The sequence below is a fragment of the Salvelinus sp. IW2-2015 genome, linkage group LG2 (genome assembly GCF_002910315.2).
Source record: "Salvelinus sp. IW2-2015 linkage group LG2, ASM291031v2, whole genome shotgun sequence".
Classification (NCBI taxonomy): domain Eukaryota; kingdom Metazoa; phylum Chordata; class Actinopteri; order Salmoniformes; family Salmonidae; genus Salvelinus; species Salvelinus sp. IW2-2015.
In genome coordinates this window covers 29,688,838-29,707,093 of record NC_036839.1, presented here as the reverse complement: position 1 = coordinate 29,707,093, position 18,256 = coordinate 29,688,838, and the positions used below count along the sequence as shown (strand labels likewise).

At 41.5% G+C, this 18,256-nt stretch overlaps 2 protein-coding genes, 2 long non-coding RNA genes and 2 other non-coding genes across 7 annotated transcripts in view; 3 read left to right on the top strand and 3 right to left on the bottom strand.

Annotated features, from left to right (window-relative positions):
• Positions 1-18,256, bottom strand: part of LOC111977897 (uncharacterized) — a 176,937-nt gene that overhangs the window by 52,771 nt on the left and 105,910 nt on the right. The window lies entirely within an intron of this gene.
• On the top strand, positions 1,354-4,273 carry LOC111977930 (uncharacterized). Its single transcript, XR_002879097.2, has 4 exons — positions 1,354-1,586; positions 1,960-2,046; positions 2,430-2,621; positions 2,787-4,273. It is a non-coding gene; the product is annotated as an uncharacterized lncRNA (long non-coding RNA).
• dhrs12 (dehydrogenase/reductase (SDR family) member 12) lies at positions 3,188-8,682 on the bottom strand. The gene is made up of 10 exons (XM_024007698.3): positions 8,359-8,682; positions 7,951-8,084; positions 7,519-7,601; positions 6,851-6,943; positions 6,559-6,640; positions 6,373-6,434; positions 6,074-6,178; positions 5,843-5,933; positions 5,556-5,693; positions 3,188-5,404 (listed from the first exon to the last, which is right to left on the bottom strand). Exons 1-10 carry the CDS (start codon positions 8,412-8,414, stop codon positions 5,292-5,294), a joined length of 957 nt encoding a protein of 318 aa, XP_023863466.1. The 5' UTR covers positions 8,415-8,682; the 3' UTR covers positions 3,188-5,291.
• Positions 8,769-8,877, top strand: trnal-caa (transfer RNA leucine (anticodon CAA)). The gene is made up of 2 exons: positions 8,769-8,806; positions 8,832-8,877. It is a non-coding gene; the product is annotated as a tRNA-Leu (tRNA).
• Positions 9,347-9,456, top strand: trnal-caa (transfer RNA leucine (anticodon CAA)). Its single transcript has 2 exons — positions 9,347-9,384; positions 9,411-9,456. It is a non-coding gene; the product is annotated as a tRNA-Leu (tRNA).
• rubcnl (rubicon like autophagy enhancer) lies at positions 9,691-17,313 on the bottom strand. Of its 2 annotated transcripts, none has more exons than XM_024007688.2 (14): positions 17,058-17,313; positions 16,717-16,824; positions 15,722-16,382; positions 15,501-15,580; positions 13,647-13,839; positions 13,266-13,320; positions 12,990-13,125; positions 12,588-12,727; positions 12,331-12,395; positions 11,475-11,713; positions 10,994-11,055; positions 10,515-10,668; positions 10,293-10,383; positions 9,691-10,191 (listed from the first exon to the last, which is right to left on the bottom strand). In XM_024007688.2, the coding sequence occupies exons 2-14, from the start codon at positions 16,738-16,740 to the stop codon at positions 10,088-10,090; spliced, it is 2,004 nt and encodes a 667-aa protein (XP_023863456.1). In that variant the 5' UTR covers positions 16,741-16,824; positions 17,058-17,313; the 3' UTR covers positions 9,691-10,087. The 2 variants fall into 2 exon arrangements, with proteins under 2 accessions (XP_023863456.1, XP_023863461.1); XM_024007693.2 differs by having other exon boundaries at positions 16,717-16,821.

The window sequence follows — 18,256 nt, the reverse complement described above, 5'->3', positions numbered from 1 at the left end:
TGTGGATTTGCCCTTTAAACAGCTGCATATTATCAAGATATCAAAGTGTCACCAACAAAAAGGTAAACAATAGGCCTATAGCAAATGCAGCATATGGCATTCATTTTTCACATGGAAATAGCACTTTCAGTAGTGCTCAAAGCATGCCATTCCATGAGCACAGCGTTTATTTTTCAACTCAAATCAATGAGACATTTTTGTATTCTTCTAATGCCTCCTAAGGGGAAAGTAAACTAAAAGTAACTGAATGTAGTCAGATTACGTTACTGAGTTTGGGTAATCCAAAAGTTACGTTACTGATTACAATTTCGCACAAAACTATTTAGGAAATAAGGATTGCATTTGGAATATAATCCCTCATTTAATTTTCAAAACAGATTGGTGGTCTAGAATTCTTACTCAAATGGAACTTTGATGTGGGTAAGATCCCTATTAAACTTGCTAACTTTCATAAACAAGTACTTCTAACTTGGAAACTCATGTACAACAATAATTTCCCCCACATAGATATACAAGAAGTCTATTTTTCTAGAACAGGTTTGATAACAGTATTATCTGGGTTAAAACATTATTGAATAACGATGGACAACTATATGATTATCCAGAAATCATGAGAACACACAATGTTACATTCACTCCTGGGGAGTTTTAAATTGTTGTTAGAGCTGTCCCTAAAGGTGCTATTCTTCTTTTAGGAGAATATAACAGTACTCCAAGTGCAACTGTTGAGGATTTTGTAGCCTCAATACAGCTAGAAGGCATTGACATTTTAAACTATAAATGTAATAACATGTATGTAAGAAAACTCTATCAAGATGTTACTATTCCCTCTGCTAGAATATACTGGAATACAGCCCTATGACAAGTAAACTGGAACAAAGTATCGTTGTTGTCTGGCAAATATTGCATATCTAATAAGATGAAAGAAGTATCATACAAACTCATTCATAGAATCTAACCTGTAAAGACCTTTATTATACACAGATTCAAAATAGCTATCGATAACAAATGCGTATTTTGTGGTTGTGACCCAGAGACTCGACCATTTATGTTGGGACTGTTCTTATGTCAGAAGATTTTGGAGTGAGAAGATAGTATTTTAAAAGAAACGACTATTAATGTTAATTTGAAAGACTGATATGATATTTTATTTCGATGTTTTATTTAGATTCAAATGATATGGACGATTTAACTTTCATTGTTCATTTGTTTAGTTTTCATGGCAGATTCTTTATCCATAAAATAAAGTAGGCAGAGAAGATAATTTAAATATTACTTTGAAATGATCTTTAAGTGTAAAAAAAATAGAAAATAAACAAGAATAAGCTAACTGACTTACGTTGGCTACCTTGCTAGCTACTTCCAGACACAAATGAGAGAACAGCTCACTGACCGTTTTACTTGCCCTAGCAGAGCTGGTTAGGCTGTGTTTATGTCATCCAGGGCAACAATTTACGCTTTTTTCCAACGTTTACGGACACCGCCCGTAGGTTGTTGAGCGTAAATTCGTCAGATATTCTGCGCTCTCGGACACACAGACGAGAGTGCTCTGAAATCGGAGTAGATAGCTAGAGCGAATTTACCAGGTATGTATATCAACAGTTGTCGAAATGACATTCTATTGAAATGGTTACTTGCATAGTGGAGTCTTTTTTTGTTAAGACATGTAGCTAGCTAACTAGGTAAACAATGAACCATAATCCCAACTCATGACGTTACTACCCTGCATAAATCGGCAGGTAGCAAACCAACCAGGTTCAATGTTAGCTAGCTAACATTAGGCTATAACTAGCAACGCAAATGGCTCTGAGATGCGAATAATAAGATCATACACGTAACGTTAACTAGCTAAAACTGTTAACATGAAATGAAAACAACTTTCTGTCAAAATTAGAAACGTGAAATATGTTGAACTGATGTGATGTTGAAAGTTAAACATACAGTGTGTTGTGGTTCCAGACTGAAGGAATACCTGGAAAGGAAGGCCAGAATTGGCCAAGCCACCCTGTAAGCAGACCAGTCCCTCACTGAAGCTGAGAGCATAAGGTGATATAATAGATATAACTCAAATCTGCCAAATCAGTGTGCTAAAATCCAAATGACAATACACATTTACCCCCACCCACATGTACATACTGTATTACCTCAATTACCGCGTACCCACTGCACACTGACTCGGTTCTGGTACCCATTGTATATCGCCTCGTTATTGTTTTTATTGTGTTACTATTTCCTTTTTTAGTAAGCAAATATTTGTCTTTTTAAACTCTGCATTGTTGGGAATGGGCCTCTAAGTAAGCATTTCACTGTAAAGTCCACACCTGTTGTATTCGGCACATGTGACCAATACAATTTGATGATTTGACAACAACATTGTAATGACCACCAGTCTTAACTCTCTTTTGCTCTCTCTCTCTCTCTCTCTGCAGCGGCGCAAACAAAAAGGGAGGCTTCTGAGCGGGAGTCAAGCCATGGAGGAGTAGCTGGTAGTCCAGGAGAAGTTGAGAGTGGACCAACAGAGGACTTATGAGGAGAATATGAACCAGCTGATGGAGAGGAAGGACAGAGAAGGTAGAAATGCCATAGCATAGCATGACAGAGTTCTGCAGGCCAGACTCAAGGTAAAAACTTTGAGAACACTTTAAAACTATAGTAACTGTAGAAGTAAGATCAACTGTGTCTGTCTGTGATGTGTACACTGTATTCGTCAGGCGTATACTGTTTGTGGTGTGTATGTGATTTACTGTATATATAGTGTTTTTGTGACATTGTGTTTGTCATTTCAGGAGCAGAATGACCCTTTCCAGCAAGGGTTTGATGACAGAGCACAAATGCAAAGAGAGATAGATGCTCTTAAGGAAGCAAATGCACAAGAGGAAGAGAATAGGCCTTCATTTATGAGCAAGGCTCTGGATGGCGCTATGTTGGTTCTCCAGGGAATAATTCCCAAAGTAGGAGGAATGGCCTTAAATTGGCTGTCAAAGTTGTTCTGATGAAGGTTCTTGAGATTGATTTAATCAACATTTATTGAAGTTAATGATTGACTTACTTTAAATTAAGCACTACATTTAAGGTTTAATTTCATGTTAGCTTAAAGAACCCCCCCACAAAAAAATATATACACCTATGTTTTATAAGTAATTTGCATGAAAAATCATGACACAAATCAAGCTTTTAGAAGGCATGCTGAAAATATAAGATTGAAATATTTATTGGTGCCTTTTATTATTTACTTGAAGTTGATTAACTGTTTTTAATGCACCGGACATTCTACACTAGAGTGTGTACAGTGGTATGTTAATAAAAAGTGTAATAATAGCCTTGGCTTTATTTGTGCTCTTAATGAAACACATTTCTGCTCACAGGTCCTGGTTTGATTAACAAAGATAAAATAATTTTAAAGAAAGTATGTCAAAGTACTAAACTGTGTAAAACAAGACAAACAACATGTAGCTTTAAGAACAGTATCTCAACGATTCTCTGGACAAGTCAAATATAAAGACTGACTGTTTGTTCTGGTTGTACAGTAAACTAATAATAACAGAATACAAAACAGTAATGACACTATTACTGCTGACAACAGCCAGAAGCACCTTTAGCCCTTGTTAAACCCTGATGAAAACCTTTGTGTATATGACCAATAAAATTTGATTTTGTAAAAATGCTGTGGACAGTATACACTGCTAAATCTGAGTAAAACATGATTTATTCATCCATCAACCTAAGCCTGGCTAGAGCACATTCTGAAACGGAAGGTCCAGTTTCCATAGAAGTTCTGACGTAATCACTATGTACTGTATTAGTACTGAACTGTACGTAGTATGCAAGATTCAAGCTAATGGAGAAGCCTTTGTAGAAGAATTTTAGAGGGAAGTAGTATGGTGTAAAAAGTTATGAAGCATCAGATGACACCAAACTAGAGGTCTTCACAGATCCCCCTGTACCCGAATTCCTGATACCCGATCCAGGACCCGAACGGGTCCAGATCCAGAATTCTAAATAATGTCACGGGTCTGGGTTGGATCTGATTGTCACTGGTCTCGGGTATGTGTAATGTTAACTGACTTGCCCAGAATGACCCATAGAGATCTGACCGCGACTGCTGCAGTAGAGAGAAATGGTATAATTTATGCAGCTGCTCTTCACGAGAGTGGCGCGTGTAGCTTGTTGTTGGCCAATCATAAGTAATCAAAGCGGCAATAGGCTACAGTCATAGAGCCTCCGTGTGGGGCAAAAGTTAGGAGATATCTAATCAATAGAAGATTGAATTAAAGTGGAATTAAGTTAAAAGGAGAAGGATAGGCTACAACGACAAAGAGCCCACAGGTAGGCTGCTACTTTATATTCTGAATGGAGCAGTGGAGGCTGCTTAGGGGAGAACGGTTCATAATAATGGCCGGAACAGAGCATGGGATGGCATCAAACACCTGGAAACCATGTGTTCAGTGGCGGATTTAGGCATAGGCGATATGGCCAGCATCTTGCGGGGGCGGCCGCACAATTTAATTTTAATAATAATAGTCCGAATGGTGACATTTGCGCGATCGGTTTTCTATCACTCATTTGCACGTCACGTCAATGATATCATGTCACCGTGTGGGAGTGGGCGCCCTGATTCTAGTTTGTGAGCTAGGCAGGCAACTGCCTGGGAAGGTTTCACACTCAGAAGTACAAGATGGGGAAGGGGCGGGGGTAGGTTGACTCAGGTATCCCCACTGGAAGCCCGAGGTAGGGGGAGCAGGGAAATCTATCAAATAGCGCACCTCTAACTTTGTACAGTACTAATACAACTGGTTGGTTGCGGTTTCTCTCCTTCCTCCTCATGTCACTCGCTCACACACACAGCACGGCCCCTGCTAGAGCGTCACTTCTCTCTACCTCCCCTTTTTATCAGCTCCGGCTAATAAAGTATCTTAAAAATGGACTTTTCTGCTGCTTGTCTTACTCGGAACGGACCGGGTCTGGATCGGACCAGGTCTATACGGAACGGGTCTAGTTGTCCACGGGTCCTTTCGGGAACGGGCCTCTATATTTTTTGGGAGAAATTTATGCATATCAGGTCTGGATGGGAAAGCCGCAGGTCCATTTCAGAACGACCAGTGAAGGCCTCTAGCCCAAACATGAGCCATTAAAATGTTCTGTGTGGCTACACTTTGATAGAAAATGGTTGTAAAAATATTACCGCTATGTCCGCTTTATACAGTGCATATCTATAATGAGGAGTGTTTGTCAACGGACACGTGGGCTGGAGGGTCTGTCTGTTCATAACCTTTTGACCGCTGTAGGAGAGGTCAAGGTTTGAACTTGTGTGCGAGCTGCTCCAGTATTGCCTGCAGCTTCTCCTCATCGGCCGGAGAGGACCTGGATAAAGCCAGCGGAAGGTGTGTGGGCACCGCCATTCGGTCTGGGGCATTATGGGAAAGGAAATAGAGGAGTAGATGTAAGAGATAGCAGGACGGTATCTGAACAGCTATCTATCAAGGAGGCATTTCTAAGCAAAAATACCCCCTCCCCTTCCTGTTCCACCCTCAACCCTCTCCATCCCTGTGTCTCACCCTGGAAGAAGAGTCCACTTGGCTGGTTGGAGGCCACTGCTGAGATGGCCAGCCACACCACCGTGTCGGCCCCCATGGACTCCGTACGCAGCTTGTTCTTCATCTTAGCATGGAAGTCAGGCATGGACAACTGGACAGCTACAGGGAACACAGAGACACAGATACATTAGCAAGTCAACACAGATGCAGGGAGTTTTTTTCAACACAGAACAATCATTTAGAAATGCATGGAGGCTTGTACTGATGAATATTTGTCTAGATTTCTTACTTTAGATAAGTGTTAGTACCTGGAGTATCAGCCCAGCCAGGGTGCATTGATGAGAAGTGGATCTCTTTATGCTGGGACGCCCATCTCTCGGTCAGTATCACCTGTTGTCTCTGTCACCACAACACACAGCACATCACTTTCACAGAGAATATAACAGAACTGTAACATCATTTTTTACAGTTTTATTTTGCAGTCATAGGCTAGATAATGCATTTGCTCAGGGGTAAGTAGAGATGCACCATGTCCTAACTTTATTCTGAGCGTAGGCCATAGTGCCGTCGAACGTCCCCTTCTCAGACTGCAGGTCGTCTACATTCATCTTCTGGACCAGCATGCCCCCTGAAGACACTGTGATCTGGAGGAGAGGGGTGATTATCATCATGACGATATGGGCTGTTAGACTGCTAGACAGATGGAACATGGCCTTTTGTTGTTTTTGTAATATGTAATAGATTCCTTTGATGCATTTGTTCAGACACACTAGGCCCTCTGCTGGTCAATTAGACATTAATACAAACACAAACAGAACTAATGGAGGACAATACTCACCACTCGTGGGTCCTGTGCCTGTTTCAGGGCTGGTATCAACGCTGTGGTTAGGATGAAGGTACCTAACCAAGTGAACAGTAATGATGAGGAAGAACATTGTGAGAAAACATATCAACCTATATAAGTAAGTGGTGTGCATTGTTTCCAATGAGACGTGACTACTGCCCTTGGGTTGATCTTACTTACCGAGAGTGTTAGTAGCAAAGTTCTTCTCTACACCTTCCTCTGTCAGCTCTTTCTGGTTTACCATACACCCTGCATTGTTGATCTGGGGGAGAAAGAATCATAATTAATACACTTGTATTGAATTAATTCAATTAATCTAATCACTCATGTTGAATCATACCCAATCGCTCATATTGAATCATTCATATATCATCCTATTCAAACTAGCAGCCCATCAACCCTTTAATCTATTCAATGGACTAACCCATGTGTGGGGCTTGGAGATGATTCACCCACCTAACAGATACCTTACCAGTACATGAATGCTGTTGCTTTTTGAGAAGCTCTCTGCAAACTCCCACACTTGTCTTGCACTAGACATGTCAACTATGTGAACATGGACATTCTGCAGAGACAAAGAAAATGTAAAAGAAAAAGAAACAGAACCACATTAAGTCTGATTCTGAACTATTACGCTGGCAGTTGGAAAGATTGATTACAGTATTCAAATTTGCTCACAAAGAAGCCAAACATGGAATTTAGGGAGTGTGAGCCGGGGACTTGAGTATAGACACAGCAGTGTTACTTTTCTACCAAACCAGAGGCGTAACAACCCCCAGACATGACTGTGCAGGAACTATCAAACCATCCTCTGTTTCTGTTTGACTAAGTGCTTGGCCACATTAATCAGTCTAAGCAAGGCAGGAATCAGATCATCTCATCTGTAAATCACCTCAACTTCCACCCAACTGAGCATAAAAGATCCTTATCATTGTTAGATTAGCCTAGCTAATCTGTGCAGCACCGAACTCATGATGACTCCATGAATATGCCACATTGTGACCCCATGAACAAAGCTGTTCACAATTTACTCAATGGCTTGCTCTTCATCCCTCACCAGACAGTTGCTGGGCATGAATAAACGTGTGTGGGGTTTCTTTCTGTACTGATTCTTTCTTTGTGTCATTCAGTCCTCGTTACCTGGTTTTTACTATGTTCCACTATCTCCTCTTTCGCCTCCTGTGCCCGTTCCTTGTTACGACACACCAGGTGGACAATCCCTCCTGCAATAAAACCACAACCCTATATCAAACACTGGGTAAACTATAGTGACCTCAAAGAACCCCTTCTCACAACTAATGATCAGCCACCTGAGGAGTTGAACACCATATTGTCCTCATGATTGGTCTGTGAGTCTCTATATAAACCTCTGAGACCTCACCTTGAGGTTAGTTGCCATCTGGCACACCTACTAGCACTCATAAATCTACTGTTAATCATCAACTAGCCTTTCACTCACTGTAATGGAATCTAAAAATGTGTACAAACAATGGGCAACAGTTATATTACAGATTAGTGAAAACCATATTCATTGTTGTTTTAAACACTCATAGGGCATTGCCTTTGCCTTACCTCTTTTGGCTATTTCATGGGCTGTAGCTTTTCCAATGCCGCTGTTGGCCCCAGTGATTACAAAAGACCTGCCACTCAGGTTCACGTCCAGGTCCCCAGTATTAAACTGCTTAGCTGCTGCTTCATATCCGCTTCTGTTGAACAAAATAAAAATATCTCAACATAAGATTAATGGTGATTAAGGAACTGAGATAAAATAAAGCAAACACATGTTTAAAAAGACAAAGTAAAGGCAGTTATATTGAGGTTGTCAGCATAGTAATTGTATGACTACTAACTAACATACATGGATTCTTTCGTAACATCAATATGTACTTTGAAGGCATGTGTGCCTGTTAGTCACTCAAACCTCTAAAATTCCAACCTTCTATTTTTGTGCAACACTAGCAAGCAAAAACCGATACTCACTTTGTGTATTCTTGAAGTCCTTTAACGAACCAAACGGCACTTCTGTAAAACGACATCTTTAGATAGCTAGCTAGTTAGCTGGATAATTATTTTAAGTAGAGTTATATAGCTACTGTAACGTTGCATAACAACACTAGACAAAACACGCCTCTTTTTACGTTTCATAAGAATGACTCGTTACGTCGTCCAATGCGGGTGGGGAAAACACAGTCACATGGGGTAACGCAAACCTCTGTCTTTAGTTAAATACAGCTAAAATAACAAATGTGTAAATATTGGTACGTGTTTAATGAACAGTAAACTGTGTAGCGAACCTAGAACCCGAACAAATCTAATTATTACCTAAGATCTAAAATGGCTGCTGCTATATTTATGTTTATAAGTAATATTGCTCTCTTAAAAATTCAGTTGTCAGGATGGCCGAGTGGTCTAAGGCGCCAGACTCAAGGTTCAACCTTCCATAGTAATGGGGTTTCTGGTCTCCGAATGGAGGCGTGGGTTCAAATCCCACTTCTGACAATAATTTTTTTTCGGGGACAAAAAAAGTAAAAAACAGCAACCAACGACAATTTATCAACTCTTAAGAGCTAAGGCGATGAAGTGACATATCTTGAATAATATTGATTTTAAACTAAGCTCAACCACTGACAATGCATACATCATACCAAATAAAATGTTGTTCTACAACTTAAGTTATTATAATATATTATTTCTTAATTTCCAGTGTATATGTTATATGTATGTTTGCAATATCACTAGTAGTACGTTATCTAGCTAACGGTAGCTATTTCCAAACAAAATGCTAACTAGCTAGCTAGATTTGCTAACAAAAAGGAAATGGTTAGCTAGCGATATCGTAATGTTCACGTATTTTGGCTGTGAAAATATACTGTAGCTATCATGAAAATTATTAACTTTAAGAAATTATCTCGATAATCACTGATCGTTGAATGAATAGATGCTCTGTTTTCGCTCACTTCTCAGAGTTGTCAGGATGGCCGAGCGGTCTAAGGCGCCAGACTCAAGGTGAAAATCCTTCCTGGAAAGGAGCATTCTGGTCTCTGCATGGAGGCGTGGGTTCGAATCCCACTTCTGACAATACTTTTGGACCTTTCATCCTTCAATATACAGTAGGTGACATGTCTTATTGTGATAGTTACAAGACAATGTCAATTGTAAAGTGGATGATATTTCAAAGCTTGATATCAGGGCATGTCAACTGGGGTTAGTCAGCAGACTGCTTTAAGCCACTTCACCCAATACAAATGTTACAGTCCTGGGATACGGCATAATGAGTGAATAGAGGTAGAAATTATATCACTCTGACATCAGTGCATGGCATTGTTTTATGGCCATTAGAATGTGAGGTGATTCACTCAAATGTCCAACAGATGTCGCTATGTTCCACATTTTTTGTTGTAATACTGAGCAGAAGGTACAGTACTGTAATTCCGAAAATGACAGATAAACACACTAACCCTCAGATTCATAAAACCCATTCTGATATTTGGTCTAAGCAGCATCTTCTCTTCTTGGTAAAATGGGGAGGGTCCGTACCTGACTCAGTACCTGCTCCTTTCATGTGACATGCTTAGTCAATTCAAATATACATTATACTGTTACATTTTAATGCACAGCATTTTATTATTTGGAATACTCTGTATTCAGATTCAAAAGACAAACACATGTAACAATGTGAGGATATTTTCCCACACTTCCAACATGTACTCTAGAGGCAGGTCGTGTTCATCTGCTTTTTTCGACATTGGATCCGTGCACATTTAGGGCACTCCTCATCTCTGAAGCAGTCTTTGTGGAAACAGGCCTTGCACACTAAAACGAGAGAGATGCATCGTTATCAGATTTATATGGATTTTTAAAAAAAAGTCAAGGTGAAGAGCGGGTTGTCTCTGTCATATCAGAAAAACACTTGCCTTGACAGCGTGTGCAGGTCTCACTCTGGAAGGGAAATAACACATCCTTCTGCTTGCAGAACTCACAGATGAAGCCTCTAGCCAGGCAGACCTGGGGTAAAACGCAACAGATCTTAGTCTCAACAATTGAACACTGCATAACTACTGAGGTTATAGGTGAAGTCAAGATATTAGAATATAACTTTATTTGTCCATCTGTGATTTTGCAACTGGTGGATATACCTGACAGTTCTCCACATGGGCGATGGCCACCCGGAGCACAGCCCTGGCCAGCGGCACCAGCTGACCCCGTTTAACCCTCAGGAGGTCATCCATGGAGAACAGGTGTGGCTCTTGTGTCAGGTGATCAGGAAGCTGCTCAAACTCCTTCAGGACCCTGAGCATGATAACAACAGCACAAGGGGGGGGGGGGGGGGGGGGGGGGTTTAGATTTATTCATAATAAATCTAAATCAATACCCAGGCTAGATCATAACCTTTTATCTGTCCAGATAAAAACGTTCTTAACTTCATCTGTACAGCGAGTTATGGCTCAATTGATTAATACTTGGAAGGTTGCTGTCTGCAACCAACAGCCAACAGATTGATGCAGTTTATCTCTAAATAAGGCGAAAAGTGACATGTGTGGTGGAGAGGTTGGCATGAGAAAGTAGAGTGTGAGAGAGAGTGGTGAAGGGAGAATCATTAGGTGGATGTCTTTACCCCTCAGATAATCTGCATGCTTTCAGCAGTCTCTTAATGCCTAGTAGTTGCTCCTGCAGGTCCTAGGGAGGGGAAAAGAGTGTTAATGTAATCAATATGTGTGTGAGGATTTGCCTTGGCAACATTCCCTGCATGTCACCACTGAACATTAGAGAACTAATCAAAGACACAGACTAATCCACATTCTCCCAGTGACTCCGAGATCCCTATTCTGAGTTTCCTCTTCGTACAGACATGAGCACCCCAGACACTGCTGAAGAAGAGGATTCACCACTGCTGTAAAACTGATCCCAGACCATATCTCTCATTGTCTATAAACCTGCAGCTATTAGCTTGAACCTAAACCACTGACCTGCCCAGTTTATATTCTCAGTCGACAGTCACACCGCACTCAAGCACAATAATAAGAACTGACCCCAGACTAGTTGAAACCATGTATACAGCATCTTAGCTCCTATAGCTCCTATAGGAGTCTACTTACCCGGAACCTGTCCAGTTCTCTCACCCTGCTGTAAAGGGTCTTGCCAACACAGGTCAGGTCGAAGAGAGGCTGGTGCCACACAGAGTCCAGCAGCTGCTTGGAAAAATCACTGACTGGGTACCTTCCAAAGTCCCACTGGGTCAGCACCCGGCCTGGGATCACAGACTCAGCACCGCCATGGCAACAGTCACAGAAGTACTTGCTCAGGTATTCACAGTAGCGCAGCTTCTTGATGTATCCTGAGGTATGAGAGCAATGCTATCTAGATGGACTGATTTTCATATAATGTATAATGTAGAAAGCAACAGGATAGATCATACTAAGGCTTTGATAACTGCAACACTGTATGATTTTTGTTTAGTTCAGAAATTAATTCACGAGGTGGAGTAAAAAGGCTACAGTTAAACTTGGATCTTCAACCATAACAACAACATAATCTCCTAGCAGACCAGCAGGCCTCTGTCAGTGAAAGCCCTGCAGTGTGTGTGTGTGTGTGTGTGTGTGTGTGTGTGTGTGTGTGTGTGTGTGTGCTGTCTCTTATACACATCTAGATGTGTATAAGAGACAGGTGTGTGTGTGTGTGTGTGTGTGTGTGTGTGTGTGAGAAAGAGTGAGACTGTATGAAGTGTGTGTGTTCCTCTCACAGGTAATATACAGCAGGTGAGCTCCGTAAATCATCCAGTCACACACGTCAGAGAATTCCTCCACAACCACCCAGAAACATGAAAACTCAGAGCGCCACACAGCAAAGGAAATATGTACAGAGCTCTGCCTCAGTTTTGACATTAAAGGGCTTGCTGTGGCTCCAGGTGGATCACCCAGAGTGTCCAGCTCCCTGGACTAGAGTAGTACTTACTGGGTTCTATTTCAGTTCCACAGCCTGCACAGAGGAAGTGCTGGGAGGCAACAACCTCACTGCGCCTGGGCAGGAGACAGAATTATTGCTTTTTATTGCAGATTGATTCACATACAAATGAAGAGAACAAATGTATTGTACAGAGAGTGAAAGGGAGTAATACCATGACACAATGAGAATAATGTTAAACTTTTGCACACGCCCATCCCCTGTAGGAATAGTCATCATCAGTGAAGTCAGTGTGACACTATACTGACCTCTGGGTGGGGTGGACGCTGAAGATGATCTGGAACCGGGGCGGGGCCCAGTTCAGAGTTCCCCTCATCCTGGTTCTCTGTCTGATCTCCTCACTCAGACTAAGACGGACATCACTCACCATACAAACCCCACCAGGAAGCTGGGGATTGAGTAGGACAATCAGTCAAATTGCTACATTGATTGGTAAACACTCTTCCTGTCTGGTGTAAACATCCTATTGAAGTCATTTCCATTTCACAGTCATTCCTCGTGTCAGTGACGATATTTCACAAATCTACTCTTTTGCAATTTTCCAGTTAGCCGGAATAGAACTGTCAACAAAAAGTATGCCTGTTAAAATGTGCTTTTGTATTTGTGTGTTTGACTGCAGGGGCACATTTTGTAACCACAGTGATTCTCACTTCCTGCAGCGAGGTTCTGATGCTCTGACGGCCACGTTTCAGCTCCTGTGTGGGAAACCACTGCTTCCTGAAGTCACACACCAGCTGCTGGGCTAGGCCCTCAGCAGAGCAGCGCATTATGGGAAAACCCAGGGAACTGAGTATGGACATAATGGGGGTAAGAACAAGACTCAAGATGAATAGGAATGATTTTGTAGGCTGTTGTATGAAGACTATGATGAATACTATGACAGTTAATCAGAGGTGTGATGGTTGTAGCTGTTTGTTTGTTTCTACCTTTTAAAGGACATATTAGCGCCTCTGGTTATTGGTCTATTGTTTGCGCCGCAACCTACAATGCAAACAGAGGTGATATGAAAAACATTAACTCAGAGAACACTCTTCTCTCACATGGTCCCACTGACACATCCTTCTCTGTCAGGACCTTGTCTCCCACACCCCTAAATGGCTGTCTATCTAAATCCTCTATGACCACGCATCTGATATGACCGGGTGGGTTGGTTGTGTTTATATAAATTCTCTACACACCAAGAACATTGGTTGGCAATGAAAGGAAAGCATTCAAGATGATCTTGTCCAAAATGTTACTGACAATTTCATGACAATTCATTACTATTTTAAAGCCCTCTTCCATTACTACATCCTCTTGCTCCCTACCTTCATATCCGCTGTCAGTGGAAACAAGAGAGTGTGTCTTTGAGGGGTGGATGCAGATTTGGGCCCCTGAGTCCTCTGAGGCCTCTGTATGGTTCCCCATAGCCCCACAGCTCTTCTGACTCAGACTCACAGCCCACTTCACCCCCTCCAAGGCCTCCAGCACCATGTCTACCACTATGAAATGAGCATTCTCCTACACACCAGGCATAAAGCATAATGTCAGAGTTCATATTGTACATTTGGAAAGTATTCAGACCCCTTGACCTTTTCCACATTTTGTTATGTTACAGCCTTATTCTAAGGATGTAACCCCCATAATGACAAAGCAAAAACAGGTTTAGACATTTTTGCAAATGTATATATAAAAACTAAAATAATGAAATATCACATTTACATAAGTATTCAGACCCTTTACTCAGTACTTTGTTGAAGCACCTTCGGCAGCGATTTCAGCCTTGAGTCTTCTTGGGTATGATGCTACAAGCTTGGCACACCTGTATTTGGGGAGTTTCTCCCATTCTTCTCTGCAGATCCTCTCAAGCTCTGTCAGGTTAGATGAGGAGCATTGCTGCACAGCCATTTTCAGGTCTCTCCAGAGATGTTCGATCGGGTTCAAGTCCGGGCTCTGGCTGGGTCACTCAAGGACATTCAGAGACTTATCCCGAAGCCACTCCTGCATTGTCTTGGCTGTGTGCTTAGGTTGTTGTCTTGTTGGAAGGTGAACCTTCGTCCCAGTCTGAGGTCCTGAGCGCTCTGGAGCAGGTTTTCATCAAGGATCTCTCTTTACTTTGTTCCATTCATCTTTGCCTCGATCCTGAATAGTCTCCCAGTCCCGGCCGCGGAAAAACATCCCCACAGCATGATACTGCCACCACCATGCTTCACCATAGGGATGGTGCCAGGTTTCCTCCAGATGTGACGCTTGGCATTCAGTCCAAACAGTTCAATCTTTGTTTCATCAGACCATATAATCTTGTTTCTCATGGTCTGAGAGACTTTAGCTGCCTTTTGGCAAACTCCAAGCAGGCTGTCATGTGCCTTTTACTGAGGAGTGACTTCCATCTGGCCACTCTACAATAAAGGCCTGATTGTGGAGTGCTGCAGAGTTAGTTGTCCTTCTGGAAGGTTCTCACATCTCCACAGAGGAACTTTAGAGCTCTGTCAAAGTGACCATCCTTCTCCCCCGATTGCTCAGTTTGGCCAGGTGCCCAGCTCTAAGAAGAGTTTTGGTGGTTCCAAACTTATTCAATTTAAGAATGATGGAGGTCAATGTGTTCTTGGGGACCTTCAATGTTCCAGAAATGTTTTGGTACCCTTCCCCAGATCTGTGCCTCGACACAATCCTGTCTCAGAGCTCTACGGACAATTCTTCAACCTCACGGTTTAGTTTTTGCTCTGACATACATTGTCAACTGTGGGACCTCATATAGACAGGTGTGTGCCTTTCCAAATCATGTCCAATCAATTGAATTTACCACAGGTGGACTCCAATCAAGTTGTAGAAACATCTCAAGGATGATCAATGGAAACAGGATGCACCTGAGCTCAATTTCGAGTCTCATAGCAAAGGGTCTGAATACTTATGTAAATAAGGTATTTCTGTTTTTATTTTCAATAAATTAGCAAAAATTTCGAAAAAACGGTTTTCGTGTTGTCATTTTGGGGTATTGTGTGTAGATTGCTGAGGGAAAAAAAGATTTTATCCATTTTGGAACAAGGCTGTAATTTAACAAGATGTGGAAAAAGTCAAGGGGTCTGAATACTTTCCGAAGGCACTGTAGATGCTTCAAAAATAAACAAAATATAAATAAGCAAATATAAATAATCAAATATGTTTCAGAGAGGGTACTTTACCTTGTCCAGGTCACAGCCAGTCTTGATAATGTCTGCAGAGCAGTGTGTAATATCACTTGATCTTTTATCCTTAATAGGCACTTTAATGTCAAAGCACAATGAAAAAACATATCAATCAGTGAACTAGACATAAGGAACCTTGAGTTCTCACTTTCTTATTTTCCCTCTGCACCTGTAAAGACCTGTAAAGTCTACCATATCAGGACAGCTGAAAAGGTTACCTAATTGTGGATGGGCATCAGAGGTGGAGCGTAGTCGGGGACCCTCCTCCTGGTCCAGCCCTGGCCCCTGGGAGCCCCTGAAGGGCAGATGGAGCCCGCTGGTAAGCAGGCGGTTCAGGTTGGCAGAGATGGAGACACAGCGTGGCTTATCTGACTGAGATATAGCAGGACAGGGACAGGGGGTAGACTCTGCCTTTACAGTACCAGTTGACCTCTCTGCTGCCAGTGGGGGCTCAGTAAGATGAAGATGATGTCGGTCAGATGTTGATGGGGGGTCACTACTAAGACCCAGAGGGGCCACAGTAGTAGGGGGCAATGCAGACAGAGACAGCCCTGTATCTCCATGCCATGTTAAGGACTTCCTCCTGCGGGAGATAACGGGGCTACTTCTGGGCAGGTGATATTGGTCATCACCTGGGGTCAGCAGAGAGGGGTCCTCCCTGTTTGAGTAACTCCCTGGTGCTTCATTACTCTTAAAGTGTCCTTCATCATCATCATCATCATGAGAGGACTGCTCTGTGCTCTTTTCTTCCCCGCTGCTTTCTGTGTCGGTGCAGTGTCCGTGTGGTGGACTTAGATAGGGGGATGCGGGGACAGTGTCCACATACCAGCTCACATAGTTTGACTTCCGTAGAGGAGAGGCAGTGCCTCGACTGACCACCTTCACACAGAGAGAGAGAGATTTTCTATGAACGCAGTTATACCTCAATTTCCTTCAAGACAACTGCTCTTGTTATACTTCCTGAATGGAAACTACCAGCAGAAAATATATATTCAGACCAACTTGAAATGTATAAGACTTGCATGGTGGCATTGTTTGAGTTAGTATTCACAGAATATATTCTCATCTCCAACAATACAAGTTCATTTGACAGATGATTTGACTTCATATGACACTTTCCCATTAAGGCAGATACAATAAAAAGTTGTAAAATATATTAATATTACAACCATATCTCTATTGTGAAGGGGGATATTTCCACATGAACACCAACCTTTTTGATATCCTGTGAGTCCATATTAGAGTTGGACAATCAAGTGCAGGTCAGAGCTCACTGTTTGACTGACGGATGTACATGAAGGACATTGACTTTGTAGAGCTTCTGAAATTATACAGAATTATTCTAATAATAATCACTTGGATATTTAGATTTTTTTTACTGTCATTAGAATATTACAAATGAACAATATATCAATGGGGACATCAAACCTATATTTATACTGAAGTTAAGATACACCTACAAGTAGTATTGAAACCATCAGAACAATCACAGATGTGATCCCCTTTAGAATCTCTGAAACTATTTCATACTCTGTCAAACTATAAAGTACTCACCATTTTGTATGATTCCAAAATGAAGGACATGGTTGAACCTGAGTCTTTTTGTCGTATGACATCTGAAATAACACAGCTGTAAAACGGTCAACTTGTTGAGCAAGGAGTGGGTTGGAGGATATCTTTACTTCCTGTATTTAATGTTGGGTTGAAATTTCTGTGGTAAATGAATGCCCTTTTCAAACCAGACGCAAGAAGCCTCTCTGTGGGTGTTCCTCAACAAATGATGAAGTGAATGATAACTTTAGATAAATAAGCTATTTTTAAATAAGCTCTGAATTTCCAAACTCCAAGTTCAAATAGCGAGTGAGCTATGTCTTTGTGTAATAAATGTTTTATCAAAGGTCAAAGGCTCAAACTCCAAGAAGTGTCTCAGAACTACATATTATTATATGTTTGACTTGACAAGTAGGCCTACTAAATCTTATACACATTAATTCCAACAGCTCACACATCTCTGGTGCGAATTGAGTTTTCATGCACAAAGAAATAGATTGAACCTAATCCATATGTAATAGTCTTCCTTATTAATGTTTGGGTCAAGTCCTGATAGGTTCCCTGCAGCGGCAAGTAATGCTTTGTTCAGCATGAAAATGTTGCAGAAATCAGCCTTAAGCCTATCGAACCCTGTGTCACTGCAGAATGCAGCTTGAACAGAAAAGAGGAACTATCAGGAGTATCCATTTATTTGCATTGTACTTATCTGATAATAATAGAAGATGAAGTAAGGGGATGAAAGTGACAAATAACCCACTGGGCACAGACGTCAATTCAATGTCTATTCCACATTGGTTCAACGTAATTTCATTGAAATGACTTGGAAACAACGTTGATTCAACCAGTGTGTGCCCAGTGGGAAGTGACATGAAGATGTGGACTGGCTTTTCAGGCCCTGAAAATAAATAGTCACACTGTCATGAATATTGGGAATAGTAGAACTATAGGCTATTTCTCTTAAGCAGGATTAGTCTGGAATAGAATTCCAGAAGCCTTTACTAACTCCAGATGTAACCAGACTGAAAGATGACAGGATGAGAAGTGAGGTATGACAAAACAGAGACGAGTCTGTCACTCCACCACTCTCACTCACTGTCTTCTTTCGGTTCTGTATCTGAAGGCATATATCTCTGCCTCTCTGTTTGTCTCTCTCACTTTATGTGTGTTTGTGTCAGTGTGTATGTGTGTTTATTGTGTAGCCC